This window comes from Salmo salar, chromosome ssa16 (genome assembly GCF_905237065.1).
Source record: "Salmo salar chromosome ssa16, Ssal_v3.1, whole genome shotgun sequence".
NCBI classification, from domain to species: Eukaryota; Metazoa; Chordata; class Actinopteri; order Salmoniformes; family Salmonidae; genus Salmo; species Salmo salar.
The window spans coordinates 9153270-9173251 of record NC_059457.1 but is presented as its reverse complement, the minus strand read 5'-3'; the positions used below and the strand labels follow the sequence as shown (position 1 = coordinate 9173251).

The 19982-nt window shown below is 42.5% G+C and overlaps 1 protein-coding gene across 11 annotated transcripts in view; it reads right to left on the bottom strand.

Annotated features, from left to right (window-relative positions):
- The window catches only part of LOC106573121 (suppressor of tumorigenicity 7 protein homolog), an 83965-nt gene that overhangs the window by 48870 nt on the left and 15113 nt on the right, over positions 1 to 19982 (bottom strand). For 2 of the 11 annotated variants that reach the window (XM_045696897.1, XM_045696898.1), the window contains exon 1: positions 11507 to 11726. The exons of 6 other annotated variants lie outside the window; for them this stretch is intronic. In XM_045696897.1, coding sequence (XP_045552853.1) covers positions 11507 to 11672 — 166 coding nt within the window. In that variant the 5' untranslated portion in view covers positions 11673 to 11726. Of the gene's footprint in view, positions 1 to 11506; positions 11729 to 19982 lie in introns of those variants that run through there. 3 more of the 11 variants (XM_014147830.2, XM_014147831.2, XM_014147832.2) reach the window with 2 other exon arrangements.

The following is a 19982-nucleotide window of genomic DNA, read 5'->3' as shown; positions in this document are numbered from 1 at the left end:
TGCATGAACCCCTTCCTCACCCTTTGTTTTTACACTGCTGCTACTTGCAGTTTATTACCTATGCGTAGTCACTTTACCCTACCTACATGTACAAATTACCTCAACTAACTTGTACCCCCGCACATTGACTCAGTATTGGTACCCCCTGTATATAGCATCATTATTGTTATTTTATTGTGTTACTTATTTTTTGGTTTCAAATTGAGTCTTTATTTTAGATATTTTTTTTTTTAACTTTAGCTTATGTAGTAAATACTTTTGTAACTATTTTATGAACTGCATTGTTGGTGAACTTCTTTGGGATAGGGGGTAGTATTTCACGTCCGGATGAAAAGCGTGCCCAAATTAAACTGCCTGTTGCTCAGGCCCAGAAGCTAGGATATTCATATAATTGGTAGATTTGGATAGAAAACACTCTGAAGTTTCTAAAACTGTTTGAATGATGTCTGTGAGTATAACAGAACTTATTTGGCAGGCAAAACCCCGAGGACAAACCGACCAGGAAAATTATTTTTGGAGGTCACTCTCTTTTCAATGTGTTTTCTTTGGGAACCTAGATTTCTAAGGCAGTTGCTTGCAGTTCCTATCGCTTCCACTGGATGTCAACAGTCTTTAGAAATTGGTTGACGTTTTTCCTTTGTGTAATGAAGAAGTACGGCTGTTCAGAACGAGGCTCGAGGGGTGTACTGTTTGATAGAGGCGCGTGACCAGAAAGCATGCTCCACATTGTTTTCCTCCGGTATTGAACGCTGTTTATCCCGTCTTAAATTGTATCGATTATTTACGTAAAAAAATACCTAAAAGTTGTTTTAGGAAAGTTGTTTGAAATGTTTGGACAAAGATTACAGGTAATTTATGAGATATTTTGTAGTCATGTTGCGCGAGTTGGAACCGGTGTTTTTCTGAATAAAACGCGCCAAATAAATGGACATTTTGGATATATAATGACGGAAGTAATAGAGAAAGAAAAGGACCATTTGTGATGGTTATGGGACATATTGGCATGCCAACAGAAGATCTTCAAAGGTAAGGCATGCATTATATGTTATTTAACACTTTTGTGTTGTGCCTGGCGGGTTGAATTCTGATTGTCTGTATTTGTTTGATGGGGTGCTGTCCTCAGATAATAGCAGGGGTTGCTTTTGCTGTAAAGCCTTTTTGAAATCGGACACTGTGGTTGGATTAACAGAAAGTTTATCTTAAAAATTTTTTTATAATACTTGTATGTTTGAGGAATTTTAATTATGAGATTTCTGTTTGAATTTGGCGCCCTGCAATATCACTGGCTGTTGTCGAGGTGGGACGCTAGCACATATCCCAGAGAAGTTAAGGGCTTGTAAGTAAGCATTTCACAGTAAGGTCTAAACCTGTTGTATTTGGCACGTGACAAATACAATTTGATTTGTGCACTCAGTTTGGACTAAAACAAGTGGTGTCAAAACCAACTAGAGGCTCCAATCAACTTGACTCCATCACAGGCCTGTAAAGGCATCCGCATGCTTTGGTTCGCCTGGCGCCTAGATTAACTCGGCTAGGCTATTCGAACAAATGTGCTCACATACTCCCTTAAAAGACCTAAGCATGCAAAATGAGAAAAAGCTGCAATAGTAATGTTTGTCAATCTTGAGACACCATACACTTCCTCAAAATAGTCAGAATTAATGTAACTCAAGAAATCTGTCATTAAATGTACTTTTTTTAAGAGATCTTAGTTGCGCAATTTTACATTAAAATATTTGGTGCAGGGTCAAGTGAAAAGATTTGCATGAAAACAAGTCGTCTATCATTGAATGACAACACTTAATTGAAGAATCCCTACTGTTGACCATTGGAGAAATGCTGTGTGTTTGAATCTAAGAGGCTTTGCCATGCTATGTTGTCGTCTTAGGTCTCTCTTTATGTTGTGTTGTCGCTCTTGTGGTGATGTGTTTTTTTGTCCTATATTTTCATTTAATTTATTTTTAATCCCAGCCCCCGTCCCTACAGGAGGCCTTTTGCTTTTTGGTAGGCCTAGTTAAATAAAAGGTTAAAGAAAAAATGACCGACAAAGGGGTGTAGACTTCAGTTACCGAAATTCTGCTTACCTCGAGAAAAATTGTGTGCACGAACAGCCCCAAACAAAACCTTCCACAAGACCAAAACGTCACAAAATGTTGTCATGATATAAACACGAACTGTTCGTATTGGGAAGCATGCGGATGCCTTAAGCCAGCCCACCTGCGCTTGACTGGTAGTTCTGACCATCAAACCACACTCTGGTCAGCAGGCCTATGGTCAGATCAGTGTTCAGAGGGTGCTGCATCCCTGAATCTAAGAGGCTCTTAGGCCTCCAACTCAACACAGCAGATTTCAGCGCAGTGTACAAAGCTCCTCTGGTGCAAGCTAAAGTTGACATCGTCAATGAAGTTCGCACTCCTATCCTCAACCAGGCATTTCCCATCAAAAGGAGCAACATGGATGGCTACTCAAATAAAGGAGCTCATTGTCGATAGGCAGATATGATTGGAAACCTAGGACCCAACTGAGTGCAAGAGACTGTTCGAAAGTGGTATATCTCATCCAACATGCTAAGAAGAGATACTACGAGGATGAAGTCACATCTCAGGACCAAGGACAGTGGAAACTGGTTTAAGTCCAATAAAAAGCTGATGGGAGCTGCAGAAGACCAGAGTGGGGGAAGATGACACAAGAGCATGAAACCTTAAGTCTTCACTTTTCTTCTGTGTGGAAGGACGCCACATGCAACATCCCAAGCTCGGAGGTTGAAGACAGGATCTTAGCAAACATCACTACTGTATTGGACGTGTCACTACAGTATTGGACAGGTCAAGGAACTTATTTGCAAGGTCAACGGGAGAGAAATCAGCTGGCAGAGACAGCATCCATGCCTAGATTCTCAAAACATACAGTGAGGAGCTTGCCCCTGTTTTGACCTACTTGTTCAATGCTTGCCTAAACATTTCTCCACTCAGTGGAAAAGACTCACCGGTTATGCGGTAGCCAAGAAAGGCAGACCACAGTTCCCCCAGGACTATCATCAGATCTCCCTTCTGAGCTGTATTGGAAAAGTCTAGTATTAGGTCCTTCATAATTCTTTCATAAAGGAAACAGAGTCTGCAGCATTGTTTCATGAAGAGCAGATCCACTGACAGTCTTGCTGCACATAGTACAAAGCTGGCAAAAACGCTGTCGACGCTCACTCCAAATTTAATGTCAACGCCACCTTCATTGACTTCACAAGGGCCTTTGACACTATCAACCATTGACAACTTTTACACCCCCTTAGCACTTCAAAGCACGTATGGCTGTTCAGGGCAGAGTGCAAACAGTTAAGTGGGGCAACTTCTAATAAGAGGACTAGCCAGTACAGGCTTGGGTCCCCCAAGGCAGAGTCCCATTCCCGCTCCTGTTTGTTCTCAACCGGATGCCATCTAGTGTTGAACCCATCAAGTATGCGGACAATCCGACCCTTTCTGAACATCTAATGGACTTTCTATCAGGCCAGATGCAAGCTGCTGTGGAAGCAGCCACAGCCTGGGGTCAGACATACTTCCTCACAGCCAATGCACCGAAAGCTAAAGGAATGGTTATAAGCCTCAGGAAGCCTAAAAAAACAGATTGACTCTTCCTCCTGTTGTCCTGAACGGCCAGGCAGTGGAACGTGTGGACACCTTCCAGGTAAACTGATTGCTCCTACACTCAGCGACTCAGGCATTGAGGCATTCACTTACTGTTCGATTGAATGTTAGAATGGGCAAAACAAGTGACCGAAGCGCCTGAGCGTCATATGATCGTCGGTGCCAGGCACGCCGGATCCAGTATCTCAGAAACAATCCCCTTCCTGGGCTTTTCACACACGACAGTGTCTATGGTTTACCGAGAATGGAGTGACAAACAAAAAACGTCAAGAATCGCGCAAGCCAGCAGGTGGGCAACAAACAAATAACGCCGTAATACAACAGTGGTGTGTAGAGTGGCATCTTGGAACGCACAACTCGTCAATCCTTGTCACATATGTGCTATTGCAGCAGACGACCACACCGGGTTCCACTCGTATGAGCTAAAAACAAGAAGTGGCTCTAGTAGGCATGAGCTCACCAACACTGGACAATTGAGGTCTGGAAAAAACATTGCCTGGTCCGTTTAATCCGGTTTCTGTTGAGTCATACTAATGGCAGAGTCAGGATTTGTAGTTAGCTGCATGAGTCCATGGACCCATCCTGCCTGGTACAGGCTGGTGGTGTATGTTTCCCTGGCACACATTAGGTCCCTTGATACCAATTGAGCAGGCTGTTCTGGAGGCAAAGGGGGGTCCGACCCGGTACTAGATGGGTGTACCTAATAAACTGAGAGAGATTATATATATTCATCAGGCCTGTCCTGGAATATGGTTCACCTTTTTCCCAGTGGCCGGTCTGGAGCATGAAGTCACAAGCTTTGCTGGGAGGCTACTGCGTAGCAACCTAGCGGTGCCAAAAGCCCTGGTCTATGTAAAGTACGATCGGCAGAAGAACTATCGACCGTTTTGGCACAAAAATGTGTTCGATCCCCACAGTGAATTATTTAAAAGTTTGCTACAAATCAAGATATTTTATTAAATACTGATACAATCTGACTACTACATTTGTCGTCACACATGACTACATGCTGACAGACCAATTACGGGCCAGCAGGCTATGAGGCAGCTCCGGTTGACTCAGGCAGGATGAAAACGACTACTTCAACCATGATCCTTTGCTAGTTACAGCCACTTTCCCCATGATCCTTAGCGATTTTTTTGGTGCTATTCAGCATTATGGCAATCTTCAAATTCAAAATACTTGTGGATGACGTCAGCACCATCTACTGGATTTATTGGCTATGGTTTGGGCAGTTCTCCCAAAAAACCTGATCAAAGACATGGTAGGACTTCAGAGAAGCTGCTGCTGTATCATTGGAATACCCCAGCCCGGATGCAAGAAGAGATGAGGCGACAACTAAGAAGTGACTTCACTCGGCTACTGAAGGAAGGGAGCCTTTTCCAGGCTCTGATCACAAAACCAAACCACCATAACCTGTGAAATGGGGGACAATACATACAGCCAATCAGTCACACATAAATAACAAACTGTCCTTTCTACCTAGAGCGTACAGACTGACCCTGTAGTGTAGCTGTGGTCATTTCTTAAATTCTTAACTAATGTGCCCAGTGGTCAAATCTGAACTTTTTAACCAAAAAATTACTTCAGATTACAGTTGTGTCCATGTATTTTTATGTTCATTTGTGCTCCTCCTCAATAACCTTTATTTAACTAGGGAAGTCAGTTAAGAACAAATTCTAATTTACAACGACGGCCTAGGAACAGTGGGTTAACTGCCTTGTTCAGGGGCAGAAGAACAGATTTTTACCTTCTCAGCTCGGGGATTCGATCTAGCAACCTTTCGGTTACTGGCCCAGCACTCTAACCACTAGGCTACATGCTGCCCTCATCATGTAAAGAGCATCTCATTTCCTAATGTTATGCAATGATGTTTATATAATAAAACTTAACTGTAAGCCTAGATAGCCTCTACAGTAAGGAACAATGTGTTGTGTAGATAGGCGTAGGTGACTTTCTGTATTTATTCGTAAGCACTTAAATGTGTGTGTGTGGGTGTCATAAATGGATGTTTCCCATTCAGTACTTAGACTAGACAACAGCCCATGGCAGCCTTTGATAACCAGACATTTATTCATCTTTCTTTCTTTAAATTATCCATTCAGGCATGAGCAGAAGAATGAGGCGCCCACAAAGGAAGTTTAGCAACGCTTTGATTACCTACATTAGGTCACCATTCAGATAACTGGGTCAGTACTGCTTAGGCTCTGACGCTAGTGACACCTACTGGCCACAGAGAGAATGGTAGCTTAATTTCCTCTGAAGGGAGTCTTATCTGACTTATGGCAGGTATTTAGTGGAGCTTTTCCACTCTGAGGCCGTGTCTCAACCTTGGTTGTCTCCTTTCCTTCCAGAACCTTGCTAGGTAAGAGGACTTGATAGTTTCCACTAGATTGCATTGTTTTGTTCATCAAGTGCTCAGAGGTTGTGGTCATGAGGGAGAAGTTGATGAGGAAAGGAAGCCTAACTCTTGAGATACAGCTTACAAGTTAGAAAATCTGAAATGTTTGAGGAACTATCCTCTGAATAAGAAGCTTACATGAAAGCTGGAGACTGGGGCATAAAGTAAGTTAATGAGTGAGACATTTTGAAAGCTGTGCCTTCCCTTACTAATTTTATGAGGCAATGAACTTGGGCTCCCGAGTGGCGCTGCGTTCTAAAGCACTGCATCTCAGTGCAAGAGGCATCACTGCAGTCACCGGTTCGAATCCATGTTGCATCACATCCGGCTGTGATTGTCAGTCCCATAGGGCTGTGCACAATTGGGCCGGGGAAGGCCGTCATTCTAAATAAGAATTTGTTCTTAACCTCTATGGGACCGGCGGGACGAATTCGTCCCACCTACGTAACAGCCACTGCCAGCCTGTGGCGCGATTTTCAAAATCTTAAAAATCCTATTACTTCAATTTCTCAAACATATGACTATTTTACAGCCATTTAAAGATAAGACTCTCGTTAATCTAACCACACTGTCCGATTTCAAAAAGGCTTTACAACGAAAGCAAAACATTAGATTACGTCAGCAGAGTACCAAGCCAGAAATAATCAGACACCCATTTTTCAAGCCAGCATATAATGTCACCAAAACCCAGAAGACAGCTAAATGCAGCACTCACCTTTGATGATCTTCATCAGATGACAACCCTAGGACATTATGTTATACAATACATGCATGTTTTGTTCAATCAAGTTCATATTTATATCAAAAACCAGCTTTTTACATTAGCATGTGACGTTCAGAACTAGCATACCCCCCGCAAACTTCCGGGGAATTCGCTAACATTTTACTAAATTACTCACGATAAACGTTCACAAAAAGCATAACAATTATTTTAAGAATTATAGATACAGACCTCCTCTATGCACTCGATATGTCCGATTTTAAAATAGCTTTTGGTGAAAGCACATTTTGCAATATTCTAAGTACATAGCCCAGGCATCACGGGCTCGCTTATTTAGACACCCGGCAAGTTTAGCACTCACCATAATCATATTTACTATTATAAAAATGTCATTACCTTTTGTTGTCTTCGTCAGAATGCACACCCAGGACAGCTACTTCAATAACAAATGTTGGTTTGGTCCAAAATAATCCATCGTTATATCCGAATAGCGGCGTTTTGTTCGTGCGTTCCAGACACTATCCGAAATAGTAAAGAAGTGTCACACGCTTGGCGCAATTCCTGACAATAAAATTCAAAGTATTCCATTGCCGTACGTCGAAGCATGTCAACCGCTGTTTAAAATCAATTTTTACGTCATTTTTCTCGTAGAAAAGCGATAATATTCCGACAGGGAATCTCCTTTTCGGCAAACAGAGGAAAAAATCCCAAAGGCGGGGGCGGTCGGGGTCACGCGCATAAGCTAGTGTCTCTTGATGGGCCACTTGAGAAAGGCGATAATGTGTTTCAGCCTGGGGCTGGAATGACGACATTCTGTTTTTTCCCGGGCTCTGAGAGCCTATGGAAGACGTGGGAAGTGTCACGTTAGAGCAGAGATCCTTAGTAAATGATAGAGATGGCAAAGAAGTTCCAGAAATGGTCAGACAGGCCACTTCCTGTAAAGGAATCTCTCAGGTTTTGACCTGCCATTTGAGTTCTGTTATACTCACAGACACCATTCAAACAGTTTTAGAAAATTTAGGGTGTTTTCTATCCATATGTAGTAAGTATATGCATATTCTAGTTACTGAGTAGGAGTGGTAACCAGATTAAATCGGGTATGTTTTTTATCCAGCCGTGTCAATGCTGCCCCCTAGCCCTAACAGGTTAACTGACTTGCCTAGTTAAATAAAAGGTTACAATGAAGTGTGGGACTCAATTCTAGTACAAACAAAATGTTGAGTGTCAGAACCATTAGTAAGGTAGATGTACGCACACAGACACACTCCGCCTGGCACCAAACATTGATTCCATTCCAGAGACAGCGAGTGCAAGGGAGACTGCATATAGCCCTGAGGAATGCCAAGCACTCCAAACCAGATGAGGAATATAATTATATAGACATGGCTGCATGGAATTGGAATGCCAAATAGACTCAATGGCTTAATACAAGGAGAATAAATGCTCAAATATCTCCTGAACAAAACCTATGGATGGGGGAAAAAAATAGCCTACAATTGATGATGTGATAGGCAAAGTTTCCTCAATACATCTTTTAGGGGCACTGGGCAAATTTCAGGTTTGCTGGGCCCAACATAAACATTGTGACATTTCTGTGCAAATTCCAGTGAGAGTTTACTGTGAACACTGAGGCTGTGCATGCTTCAAGTAACAGTGGCCAAGTAGGTTATTGTGGCTATTTCATCATAATGTAGGCCAACCAGAGGCCTACCATAAAAAATAAGGGAGAAAAATGCCTCCCATAACATTTTAACATGGAAATAGCAGTTATATCATTCAGCCTACAGTAGCAGCAAATTTGTGGTGTTAAATGTAGGCCTACATTCCATGAGACTTTTCAAAACGACATGCAGGGATTGAAATTAACCTGTTTATCCATTTGTCCTTCAGACAAGGAGGTGATTGAAAATGTGTTTGATGCAAGAAATTAATTAATTTTATAATTATTCCCCATACCATTATTAGAGAGAACCAGACAAATTATGCTACCTTCTGCCTATTGGCTACTTAGCTTATTCAAGCCAGTCTCAAAATACAACACTGCCCCTAAAAAAAAAGCTCTTCACCTGACTCGCTTTTCAAAGATGGCTAGAAATGCACACATTGTGTGCTCTTGTAGGAAGCAAGCTACCCATTGTAGACTCAAAATTAGCTATAAATGGGCTAATAATTCATTAACTAGCAAATAATATAAACAAATGTGCACATGCAGCTCTCGCTTTGATCTCAAAACAAGCGCATCTACTTGCAACGGCTCATGCTGTAAACACAGTCTAGTTCAAAGTGAATGGCACATGTCCATATACAGTGCATTCAGAAAGTATTCAGACCCCTAGACTTTTTCCATATTTTGTTACGTTACTGTCTTATTCTAAAATGGATTAAATAAAATAAATAAAAAAACGAAATATTTTCATTAATCTACACACAATACCCCATAATGTTTGCAAATGCATTAAAAAAACTGAAATATCTTATTTATATAAGTATTTAGAATCCTTTGCTATGAGACTTGAGGTTGAAGGAATTGTCCGTAGTGATCTGAGACAGGATTGTGTCGAGGCACAGATCTGGGGAAGGGTACCAAAAAAGGTCTGCAGCACTGACGGTCCCCAAGAACACAGTGGCCTGCTTCATTCTTAAATGGAAGAAGTTTGGAACCACCAGGACTCTTCTTAGAGCTGGCCACCCAGACAAACTGAGAAATCAGTGGAGAAGGGCCTTGGTCAGGGAGGGGACCAAGAGCCCAACGGTCACTCTTAAGGAGCTCCAGAGTTCCTCTGTGGAGATGGGAGAACCTTCCAGAAGGACAACCATATCTGCAGCACTCCACCAATCAAGGCTTTATGGTAGAGTGGCCAGACGGAAGCCACCCAAAAGGCACCTAAAGACTATCAGACCATGAGAAACAAGATTCTCTGGTCTGATGAAACCAAGATTGAACTATTTGGCCTAAATGCCAAGCTTCACGTCTGGAGGAAACCTGGCACCATCCCTACACTGAAGCATGGTGGTGGCAGCATCATGCTGTTGGGATGTTTTTCAGCGGCAGGGACTGGGACACTAGTCAGGATCAAGGGAAAGATGAACGGAGCAAAGTAGAGAAAGATCCTTGATGAAAACCTACTCCAGAGTGATCAGGACATCAGACTAAGACAAAGGTTCACCTTCCAACAGGACAATGACCCTAAGCACACAGCCAAGACAATACATTTGCAAAAATGTCTAAAAACCTGTGTTTGCTTTGTCATTATGGGGTACTATGTGCAGAAATTAAACAAATATTGAATCAATTTTATAATAAGGCTATAAGGTATCCAAATGTGGAAAAAGTCAAGGGGTCTGAATACTTTCCGACTGCACTGTATGGCAATGGCTATTTGCATATAGGCCTACTGTAGCTCTGATTGGTTATGGCGCACCGGTCTGTGTAGAGTATGAGCCTGAGTCTTGCCTGTCAATGCAATAGAACCTACTCCAATGCACTCTGCCTACAAGAAAATATATTGCTCAGTTAAACTATGCAAGACTTAGTATGCAGAACTGTTTTGGTATGTTACATTGAAAGAGGCAAATATTGAGTTGATTTGAGCACAAATCCAACAGTAGAGCGAAACATTGATAATGGTAACTAAAAAAGGGGAAAACTCTAGAAAGTTGAGTGAAGTTCAACCTTGTGCTTCTCTGAGTGGGCTGATATAGAGGGAACATTGGTGATAGGCCTACTTACTACATACAAAATCACTAAAAGCTTAGTAGTTAGGCCTAATTCACCAGCTGTGAATCTGAGTCTACAGGCCTGAAACCCAATGTTTTTCACTCCAGCTACAGTATGGTTGTAGTATCATATGCGCCGACATCATTCATAACTCCGTTTGTACCATTTGCATGAATTCAAACTTCAAATACAGAAAATATAAAGACTATTCAAATCTACAGCCTGGCCATTAACCAAACTTTCCTGCTATGGAAAGTGGGAAACCCTATTAATGAGTGCACCTGGAGTGCCAGGGATGTTTAGCAGGCTAGGATCAGATTGCTCATTGAATGAGCAGAGCGGTCATTCCTCCCAAAGGCTTCTTCTAATCTAACACACTTGATCATGTTATAGTCCTACACTAACCTAATTGTCTTAGTCTTACTTCCTTGGGATTCAATGCCTTCCCCTAGTACCCTCAGGAATATTTCTGCCATTGAAATCCTTGGGTGGGCCAAACAGTATAAACTTAAATGACTAAAACCAGATTAAGTATGTAGAAAAGATAATGGGCATATATATTTTTAAATAATATCATCTTTAAGAAATAACAATCACCAAAATAAAAGCTAAACAGTCAGGGAGAATAGAACATTCCCAAAACAATGAAATTAGCAGTATTGATTTTGTTATTATGTTTGAGCAAAAGAACACAGCTTTAGCCATGGCAAAATGCATAGAATTGCAGGCTTTAAAATGGCAAAATAATTTCTCAGCGTCATGGCAAAATATGTACAATTGCAGGAAATAAGCTTTAAAACGGTCAAAATAAATCTTAGCTCCATGGAGAACTGTGAAGAATTGCAGGAAATTTGCATTTTAAAGCCAAAGTTTCTCTACACCGCCAAGATGGGGGTGCGGCTGAGCCCTCCACCACCTAAGCCCATTTTTGATCAAGAAAAAACACTGACCCTGACATATATTGACTAGCAGCACCTGTACAGAGTGCACTTGTGCTGATGCTAGCCCGCTCTTGACACTTAACTTACTTGGCCAGCCTGGAAAGGTCCAGGCAGCTCTGGTGACTCGAGGACAGCTCAGTGTTAGGAGCATTGAGGGACAGCTGCCTGGTGAGGTTCTGTAGTGTTTCCCTGGCTTAGACTTTCTCCCAAGACAGGGGGCAAGAGTCCCCAAAACAACATCCAAGGTTGACATTTTCAGATTGGTGGCTATTGAAAGCAGAAATGTTGAAGCGAACTAGAGCGATTGGTAGGGTAGGGCAGCCTGGCCTGTCAAAGGAATGGCAAACATTGCTTTCTGTGCTCATGTTACTGACTGCACACAACTTCTAAATTAAGGCCCCCATTCCAGTTGGATCTAGCTACGCTGTGTGTGTGTGTGTGTGTGTGTGTGTGTGTGTGTGTGTGTGTGTGTGTATAGAGACATCTGAGGGTCAGTTTAGCACAGGTCCCTCTCACAAACACAAGGGACATTGGTATTTTCACCAAGCTGACACAAACTGAAGTCGCCAGGCTAGGAGATCTCATGAAATCTTAGGGTAGGCCGACATAGCCAATGCTCTGGGCTATATGATGCTCGAGAAAAAAACAAACATGCGTAGGCCGATGAGCAGATTTGAGCATGGACCCTACACCAGTTGTTAGGGTCCATGGCAAGCAGAGTTCTACAATGTTGGCACAAAATGGCCCAAGCAAGGTGCCATTTGGGACACAGACTAGATGCATGACAGGGTTTGCCCCATTACCAACCCTTAGGGCTGTTCTCTCACCTCTGTGCAATTCCATGATAAAGGAATTTAGCTGAGAAACAGATTTTTCACTGTTAACAAACAAATACCATTGACTTCAAAAGTTTGACAAACCTTACAACCCTATGCACAAGGATTAATAAAAACAAATTCCATTGAACATTTCACAAAAACACATTTACCGGAAGAACTGCGCCGATGCAAAGTTTGCTAATTGAATTTTGGTAAAAATCTCCCGTTTTTTTATGTGACCACGTTTTCCAAAAACTCTAAATATTTGTTTCGAATTAAGATTCAAATATGTCTGCAGAAAGAATGGGGTGTCAGCTATGACATGAGTTTAAATATATATACACATATATATACACACATACATACATATATATATATATACATATATATACACACACACACACACATACATACATACACACACACACTGCTCAAAAAAATAAAAGGGAACACTAAAATAACACATCCTAGATCTGAATGAATGAAATAATCTTATTAAATGCTTTTTTCTTTACATAGTTGAATGTGCTGACAACAAAATCACACAAAAATAAATCAATGGAAATCCAATTTATCAACCCATGGAGGTCTGGATTTGGAGTCACACTCAAAATTAAAGTGGAAAACCACACTACAGGCTGATCCAACTTTGATGTAATGTCCTTAAAACAAGTCAAAATGAGGCCCAGTAGTGTGTGTGGCCTCCACGTGCCTGTATGACCTCCCTACAACGCCTGGGCATGCTCCTGATGAGGTGGCGGATGGTCTCCTGAGGGATCTCCTCCCAGACCTGGACTAAAGCATCCGCCAACTCCTGGACAGTCTGTGGTGCAACGTGGCGTTGGTGGATGGAACGAGACATGATGTCCCAGATGTGCTCAATTGGATTCAGGTCTGGGGAACGGGCGGGCCAGTCCATAGCATCAATGCCTTCCTCTTGCAGGAACTGCTGACACACTCCAGCCACATGAGGTCTAGCATTGTCTTGCATTAGGAGGAACCCAGGGCCAACCGCACCAGCATATGGTCTCACAAGGGGTCTGAGGATCTCATCTCGGTACCTAATGGCAGTCAGGCTACCTTTGGCGAGCACATGGAGGGCTGTGCGGCCCCCCAAAGAAATGCCACCCCACACCATGACTGACCCACCGCCAAACCGGTCATGCTGGAGGATGTTGCAGGCAGCAGAACGTTCTCCACGGCGTCTCCAGACTCTGTCACGTCTGTCACGTGCTCAGTGTGAACCTGCTTTCATCTGTGAAGAGCACAGGGCGCCAGTGGCGAATTTGCCAATCTTGGTGTTCTCTGGCAAATGCCAAACGTCCTGCATGGTGTTGGGCTGTAAGCACATACCACCCTCATGGAGTCTGTTTCTGACCGTTTGAGCAGACACATGCACATTTGTGGCCTGCTGGAGGTCATTTTGCAGGGCTCTGGCAGTGCTCCTCCTGCTCCTCCTTGCACAAAAGCGGAGGTAGCTGTCCTGCTGCTGGGTTGTTGCCCTCCTACGGCCTCCTCCACGTCTCCTGATGTACTGGCCTGTCTCCTGGTAGCGCCTCCATGCTCTGGCCACTACGCTGGCAGACACAGCAAACCTTTTTGCCACAGCTCGCATTGATGTGCCATCCTGGATGAGCAGCACTACCTGAGCCACTTGTGTGGGTTGTAGACTCCGTCTCATGCTACCACTAGAGTGAAAGCACCGCCAGCATTCAAAAGTGACCAAAACATCAGCCAGGAAGCATAGGAACTGAGAAGTGGTCTGTGGTCCCCACCTGCAGAACCACTCCTTTATTGGGGGTGTCTTGCTATTTGCCTATAATTTCCATCTGTTGTCTATTCCATTTGCACAACAGCATGTGAAATGTATTGTCAATCAGTGTTGCTTCCTAAGTGTACAGTTTGATTTCACAGAAGTGTGATTGACTTGGAGTTACATTGTGTTGTTTAAGTGTTCCCTTTATTTTTTGGAGCAGTGTATTTTGGTTAACGAACTACAGTAAGTGAAGTGGATTTACAGTGCCTTTGGAAAGTATTCAGACCCCTTGACTTTTTACACATTTTGTTACATTGCAGCCTTATTCTGAAAATGGATTACAATTTTAAAAAAATCATTAATCTACACTAGAGGTCGACCGACTAAGATTTTTCAACGCTGATACCAATACCTATTATTAGAAGAAAAATCGGGTGATTTTTTTATTTATTTGTAATAATGGCAATTACAACAATACTGAATGAACACTTATTTTAACTTAATATAATACATCAATAAAATCAATTTAGCCTCAAATAAATAATGAAACATGTTCAATTTGGTTTAAATAATGCAAAAACCAAGTGTGGGAGAAGAAAGTAAAAGTGCAATATGTGCCATGTAAGAAAGCTAACGTTTAAGTTCCTTGCTCAGAACATGAGAACATATGAAAGCTGGTTGTTCCTTTTAACATGAGTCTTCAATATTCCCAGTTAAGAAGTTTTAGGTTGTAGTTATTATAGGAATTATAGGACTATTTCTCTCTATACGATTTGTATTTCATATACCTTTTGACTATTGGATGTTCTTATAGGCACTTTAGTATTGCCAGTGTAACAGTATAGCTTCCGTCCCTCTCCTCGCTCCTACCTGGGCTCGAACCAGAACACATCGACATCAGCCACCCTCGAAGCAGCGTTACCCATGTAGAGGAAGGGGAACAACTACTCCAAGTCTCAGAGCGAGTGACGTTTGAAACGCTATTAGCGCGCACCCGGCTAACTAGCTAGCCATTTCACATCGGTTACACCAGCCTCATCTTGGGAGTTAATAGGCTTGAAGTCATAAACAGCGCAATGCATTGCGAAGGGCTGCTGGCAAAACGCACGAAAGTGCTGTTTTAAATGAACGCTTATGAGCCTGCTGGTGCCTACCATCGCTCAGTCAGACTGCTCTATCAAATCAGACTTTATTATAACATAATAAACACACAGAAATACGAGCCTTAGGTCATTAATATGGTCGAATCCGGAAACTATCATCTCGAAAACCAAACTTTTTTTTCTTTCAGTGAAATACGGAACCGTTCCGTATTTTATCTAACGGGTGGCATCCCCAAGTCTAAATATTCCTGTTACATTACACAACCTTCAATGTTATGTCATAATTACGTACAATTCTGGCAAATTAGTTCGTAACGAGTCAGGTGGCCCAAACTGTTGCATATATCCCGACTCTGCGTGCAATGAACGCAAGAGAAATGACACAATTTCACCTGGTTAATATTGCCTGCTAACCTGGATTTCTTTTAGCTAAATATGCAGGTTTAAAAATATATACTTGTGTATTGATTTTAAGAAAGACATTGATGTTTATGGTTCGGTACACGGAGCAATGACAGTCCTTTTTCGCGAATGCGCACCGCATCGATTATATGCAACGCAGGACAGGCTAGATAAACTAGTAATATCATCAACCATGTGTAGTTAATTAACTAGTGATTATGATTGATTGATTGTTTTTTAAAAGATACGTTTAATGCTAGCTAGCAACTTACCTTGGCTTCTTACTGCATTCGCATAACAGGCAGGCTCCTCGTGGAGTGCAATGTAAAGCAGGTGGTTAGAGCGTTGGACTAGTTAACCGTAAGGTTGCAAGATTGAATCCCCGAGCTGACAAGGTAAAAATCTGTCGTTCTGCCCCTGAACAAGGCAGTTAACCCAATGGTTTGTAGACATGTTTGCTAATTCATTAAAAATAAGAAACTGTAATATAACATTTACATAAGTATTCAGACCCTTCACTCAGTACTTTGTTGAAAAACCTTTGGCAGCGATTACAGCCTTGAGTATGATGCTACAAGCTTGGCACACCTGTATTTGGGGAGTTTCTCCCATTCATCTCTGCAAATCCTCTTAAGCTCTGTCAGGTTGGGTGGGGACTGTTGCTGCACAGCTATTTTCAGGTCTCTCCAGAGATGTTCGAATGGGTTCAAGCCAAGGCACTGGTTGGGCCACTCAAGGACATTCACAGACTTGTCCCGAAGCCACTCCTGCATTGCCTTGGCTGTGTGCTTAGGGTCGTTGTCCTGTTGGAAGGTAAACCGTCGCCCCAGTCAGGTCCTGAGCACTCTGTAGCAGGTTTTCATTAAGGAGCTCTCTGTATGGGCCTCCCGAGTGGCGCAGTGGTCTGAGGCAGTGCTAGCTGTGCCACTCGAGATTCTGGGTTCGAGTCTAGGCTCCCGAGTGACGCAGACAGCCGCGACCATGAGACCCATGGGGCAGCGCACAATTGGCCCAGCGTCATCCGGGTTAGGGGAAGATTCGGCCGGCAGGGATGTCCTTGTCCCATCGAGCACTAGCGACTCATGCAGCGGACCGGGCGCAGTGCACGCTGACACAGTCGCGAAGTGCACAGTGTTTCCTCCGACACATTGGTGAGACTGGCTTCCGGGTTAAGTGGGCATTGTGTCAAGAAGCAGTGCGGCTTGGTTGGGTTGTGTTTCGGAGGACGCACGGCTCTCAAACTTCGCCACTCCCGAGTCTGTATGGGAGTTGCAGCGATGAAACAATTGAATACCATGAAATTGGGGAGAAAACGGGGTAAAAAAAAGAAAAGATCTCTGTACTCTGCTCCGTTCATCTTTCCCTCGATCCTGACTAGTCTCCCAGTCCGTGCCGCGGTCATGTGTCTTTTACTGAGGAGTGGATTCTGTCTGCTTGGCTCTCCTATGCTGAACATAATAAATGACTCCCTATCCTCCGGATGTGTACCAAACTCACTAAAAGTGGGAGTAATAAAGGCCTATATCGAATTTCCCATTCTTCTCAAAAACATTTTAAAAAGTTGTTGCGCAGCAACTCACTGCCTTCCTGAAGACAAACAATGTATACAAAATGCTTCAGTCTGGTTTTAGACCCCATCATAGCACTGAGACTGCAACCGTGATGGTGATAAATTACCTTTTCATGTTATCAGACCATGGTTCTGCATCTGTCCTAGTGCTCCTAGACCTTAGTGCTGCTTTTGACACCATCAATCACCACATTCTTTTGGAGAGATTAGAAACCCTACTTGGTCTACACGGACAACTTCTTGCCTGGTTTAGATCTTATCTGTCAGAAAGAAGTCAGTTCATCTCTGTAGAAGGTTTGTCCTCTGACAAATAAATTGTAAGTTTGTATTCCTCAAGGTTCCGTTTTAGGACCACTATATATTCTACATCTTGGTGATGTCATTTGGAGAAACAATGTAAACTTTCACTGCAATGCGGACGACACACAGCTGTACATTTCCATGAAACATTGAAGCCGCAAAATTGCCTACCCTGGAAGCCTGTGTTTCAGAAATAAGGAAGTGGATGGCGTCAAAATGTTCTTTTAAATTCGGACAAACCAGAGATGCTAGTTCTAGATCCCAAGAAACAAAGATCTGCTGTTGGATCTAACAATTAATCTTGATGGTTGTACAGTCGTCTCAAATAAAACTGAAGGACCTTGGCGTTACTTTGGACCCTGATCCCTCTTCTGACGAACATATAAAGAATATTTCAAGGACAGCTTTTTTCCCCATCTTTGTAAACATCTGAAAAGTTTTGTCCAAAAACGCAGAAAAGCTAATCCATGCTTTTGACACTTCTAGAGTAGACTACTGCAATACCCTACTCCCCGGCTAAAGAACTAAATAAACTTCAGTTAGTGCTAAACACGGCTGCCAGAATCCTGATTGAAACCAAACATTTTTATCATATTACTCCAGTGCTAGCCTCTCTACATTGGCTTCCTGTTAAGGCTAGGGCTGATTTCAAGGTTTTACTGCTAACCTACAAAGAATTACATGGGCTTGCTCCTACCCATCTCTCTGATTTGGTCCTGCCATAAATACCTACACGTACGCTACGGTCACAAGACGCAGGCCTCCTTACTGTCCCTAGAACAGCTAGAGGCAAGGCTTTCTCCTATAGAACAACATTTTTATGGAATGATCTGCCTAGCCATGTGAGAGACGCAGACTCTGTCTCGACCTTTAAGTCTTTACTGAAGACTCATCTCGAGTAGGTCCTATGATTGAGTGTAGTCTGGCCCAGGGGTGCGAAGGTGAACAGCAACGAACTGGAGCGACGAACTGCCCTTGCTGTGTCTGCCTGGCCAGCTCCCCTCTCTCCACTGGGATTCTCTGCCTCTACCCCTATTACGGGGGCTGAGTCACTGGCTTTCTAGTGCTCTTCCATGCGGTCCCTAGGAGGGGTGCGTCACTTGAGTGGGTTGAGTCACAGACGTTATCTTCCTGTCCGGTTTTCCACCCCCTCGGGTGGAGATCTTCATGGGCTATACTCAGTAGAGGTTGACCAATTAATCGGAATGGCCGATTTCACGTTTTCATAACAAATCGGTATTGTCGGCCACCAATTTCCCGATTTAAAAATAAAATAAAAATGTACACCTTTATTTAACTAGGCAAGTCAGATTAAGAACACATTCTTGTTCATTTCCTGTTAATTTCTCATCGAATCATAGCCTACTTCGACAAACGGGTGATGATTTAACAAGCGCATTTGCAGAATTTTTTTTAACCTAACCATAAACATCAATGCCTTTCTTTAAAATCAATACACAAGTATATATTTTTAAACCTGCATATTTAGTTAATATTGCCTGCTAACATGAATGTGTGTCACTTCTCTAGCGTTCCATGCAAGCAGTCAGGGTATATCCAGCAGTCTGGGCCACCTGGCTCATTGCGGACTGTGTGAAGTCCATTTATTCCTAACAAAGGCCGTAATTAATTTACCAGAATTGTAAATAATTATGACATAACATTGAAGGTTGTTGTAACAGGAATATAGCAATGTAACAGGAATATTTAGACTTAGGGATGCCACCCGTTAGATAAACGGTTCCGTATTTCACTAAAATAATAAACGTTTCGTTTTTGAAATGAGAGTTTCCGGATTCGACCATATTAATGACCAAAGGCTCGTGTTTCTGTGTGTTATTATGTTATAATTAAGTCTATGATTTGATAGAGCAGTCTGACTGAGCGATAGTAGGCAGCAGCAGGCTCGTAAGCATTCATTCAAACAGCACCTTGGTGCATTTGCCAGCAGCTCTTTTGCAGCGTTGCCAGCAGCTCTTCGCAATTCTTCAAGCATTGCGCTGTTTATGACTTCAAGCCTATCAACTCCCAAGATTAGGCTGGTGTAACCGCTGTGAAATGGCTAGCTAGTTAGCGGGTGCGCGCTAATAGCGTTTCAAACGTCACTCACTCTGAGACTTGGAGTAGTTGTTCCCCTTGCTCTACATGGTAACGCTGCTTCGAGGGTGGCTGTTGTTGATGTGTTCCTGGTTCGAGCCCAGGTAGGAGCGAGGAGAGGGACGGAAGCTATACTGTTACACTGGCAATACTAAAGTGCCTATAAGAACATCCAATAGTCAAAAGGTATATGAAATACAAATCGTATAGAGAGAAATAGTCCTATAATAACTACAACCTAAAACTTCTTACCTGGGAATATTGAAGACTCATGTTAAAAGGAACCACCAGCTTTCATATGTTCTGAGCAAGGAACTTAAACGTTAGCTTTCTTACATGGCACATATTGCACTTTTACTTTCTTCTCCAACACTTTGTTTTTACATTATTATTTGTTTTTGCATTATTTAAACCAAATTGAACATGTTTCATTATTTATTTGAGGCTAAATTGATAGTATTATATTAAGTTAAAATAAGTGTTCATTCAGTATTGTTGTAATTGTCATTATTACCAA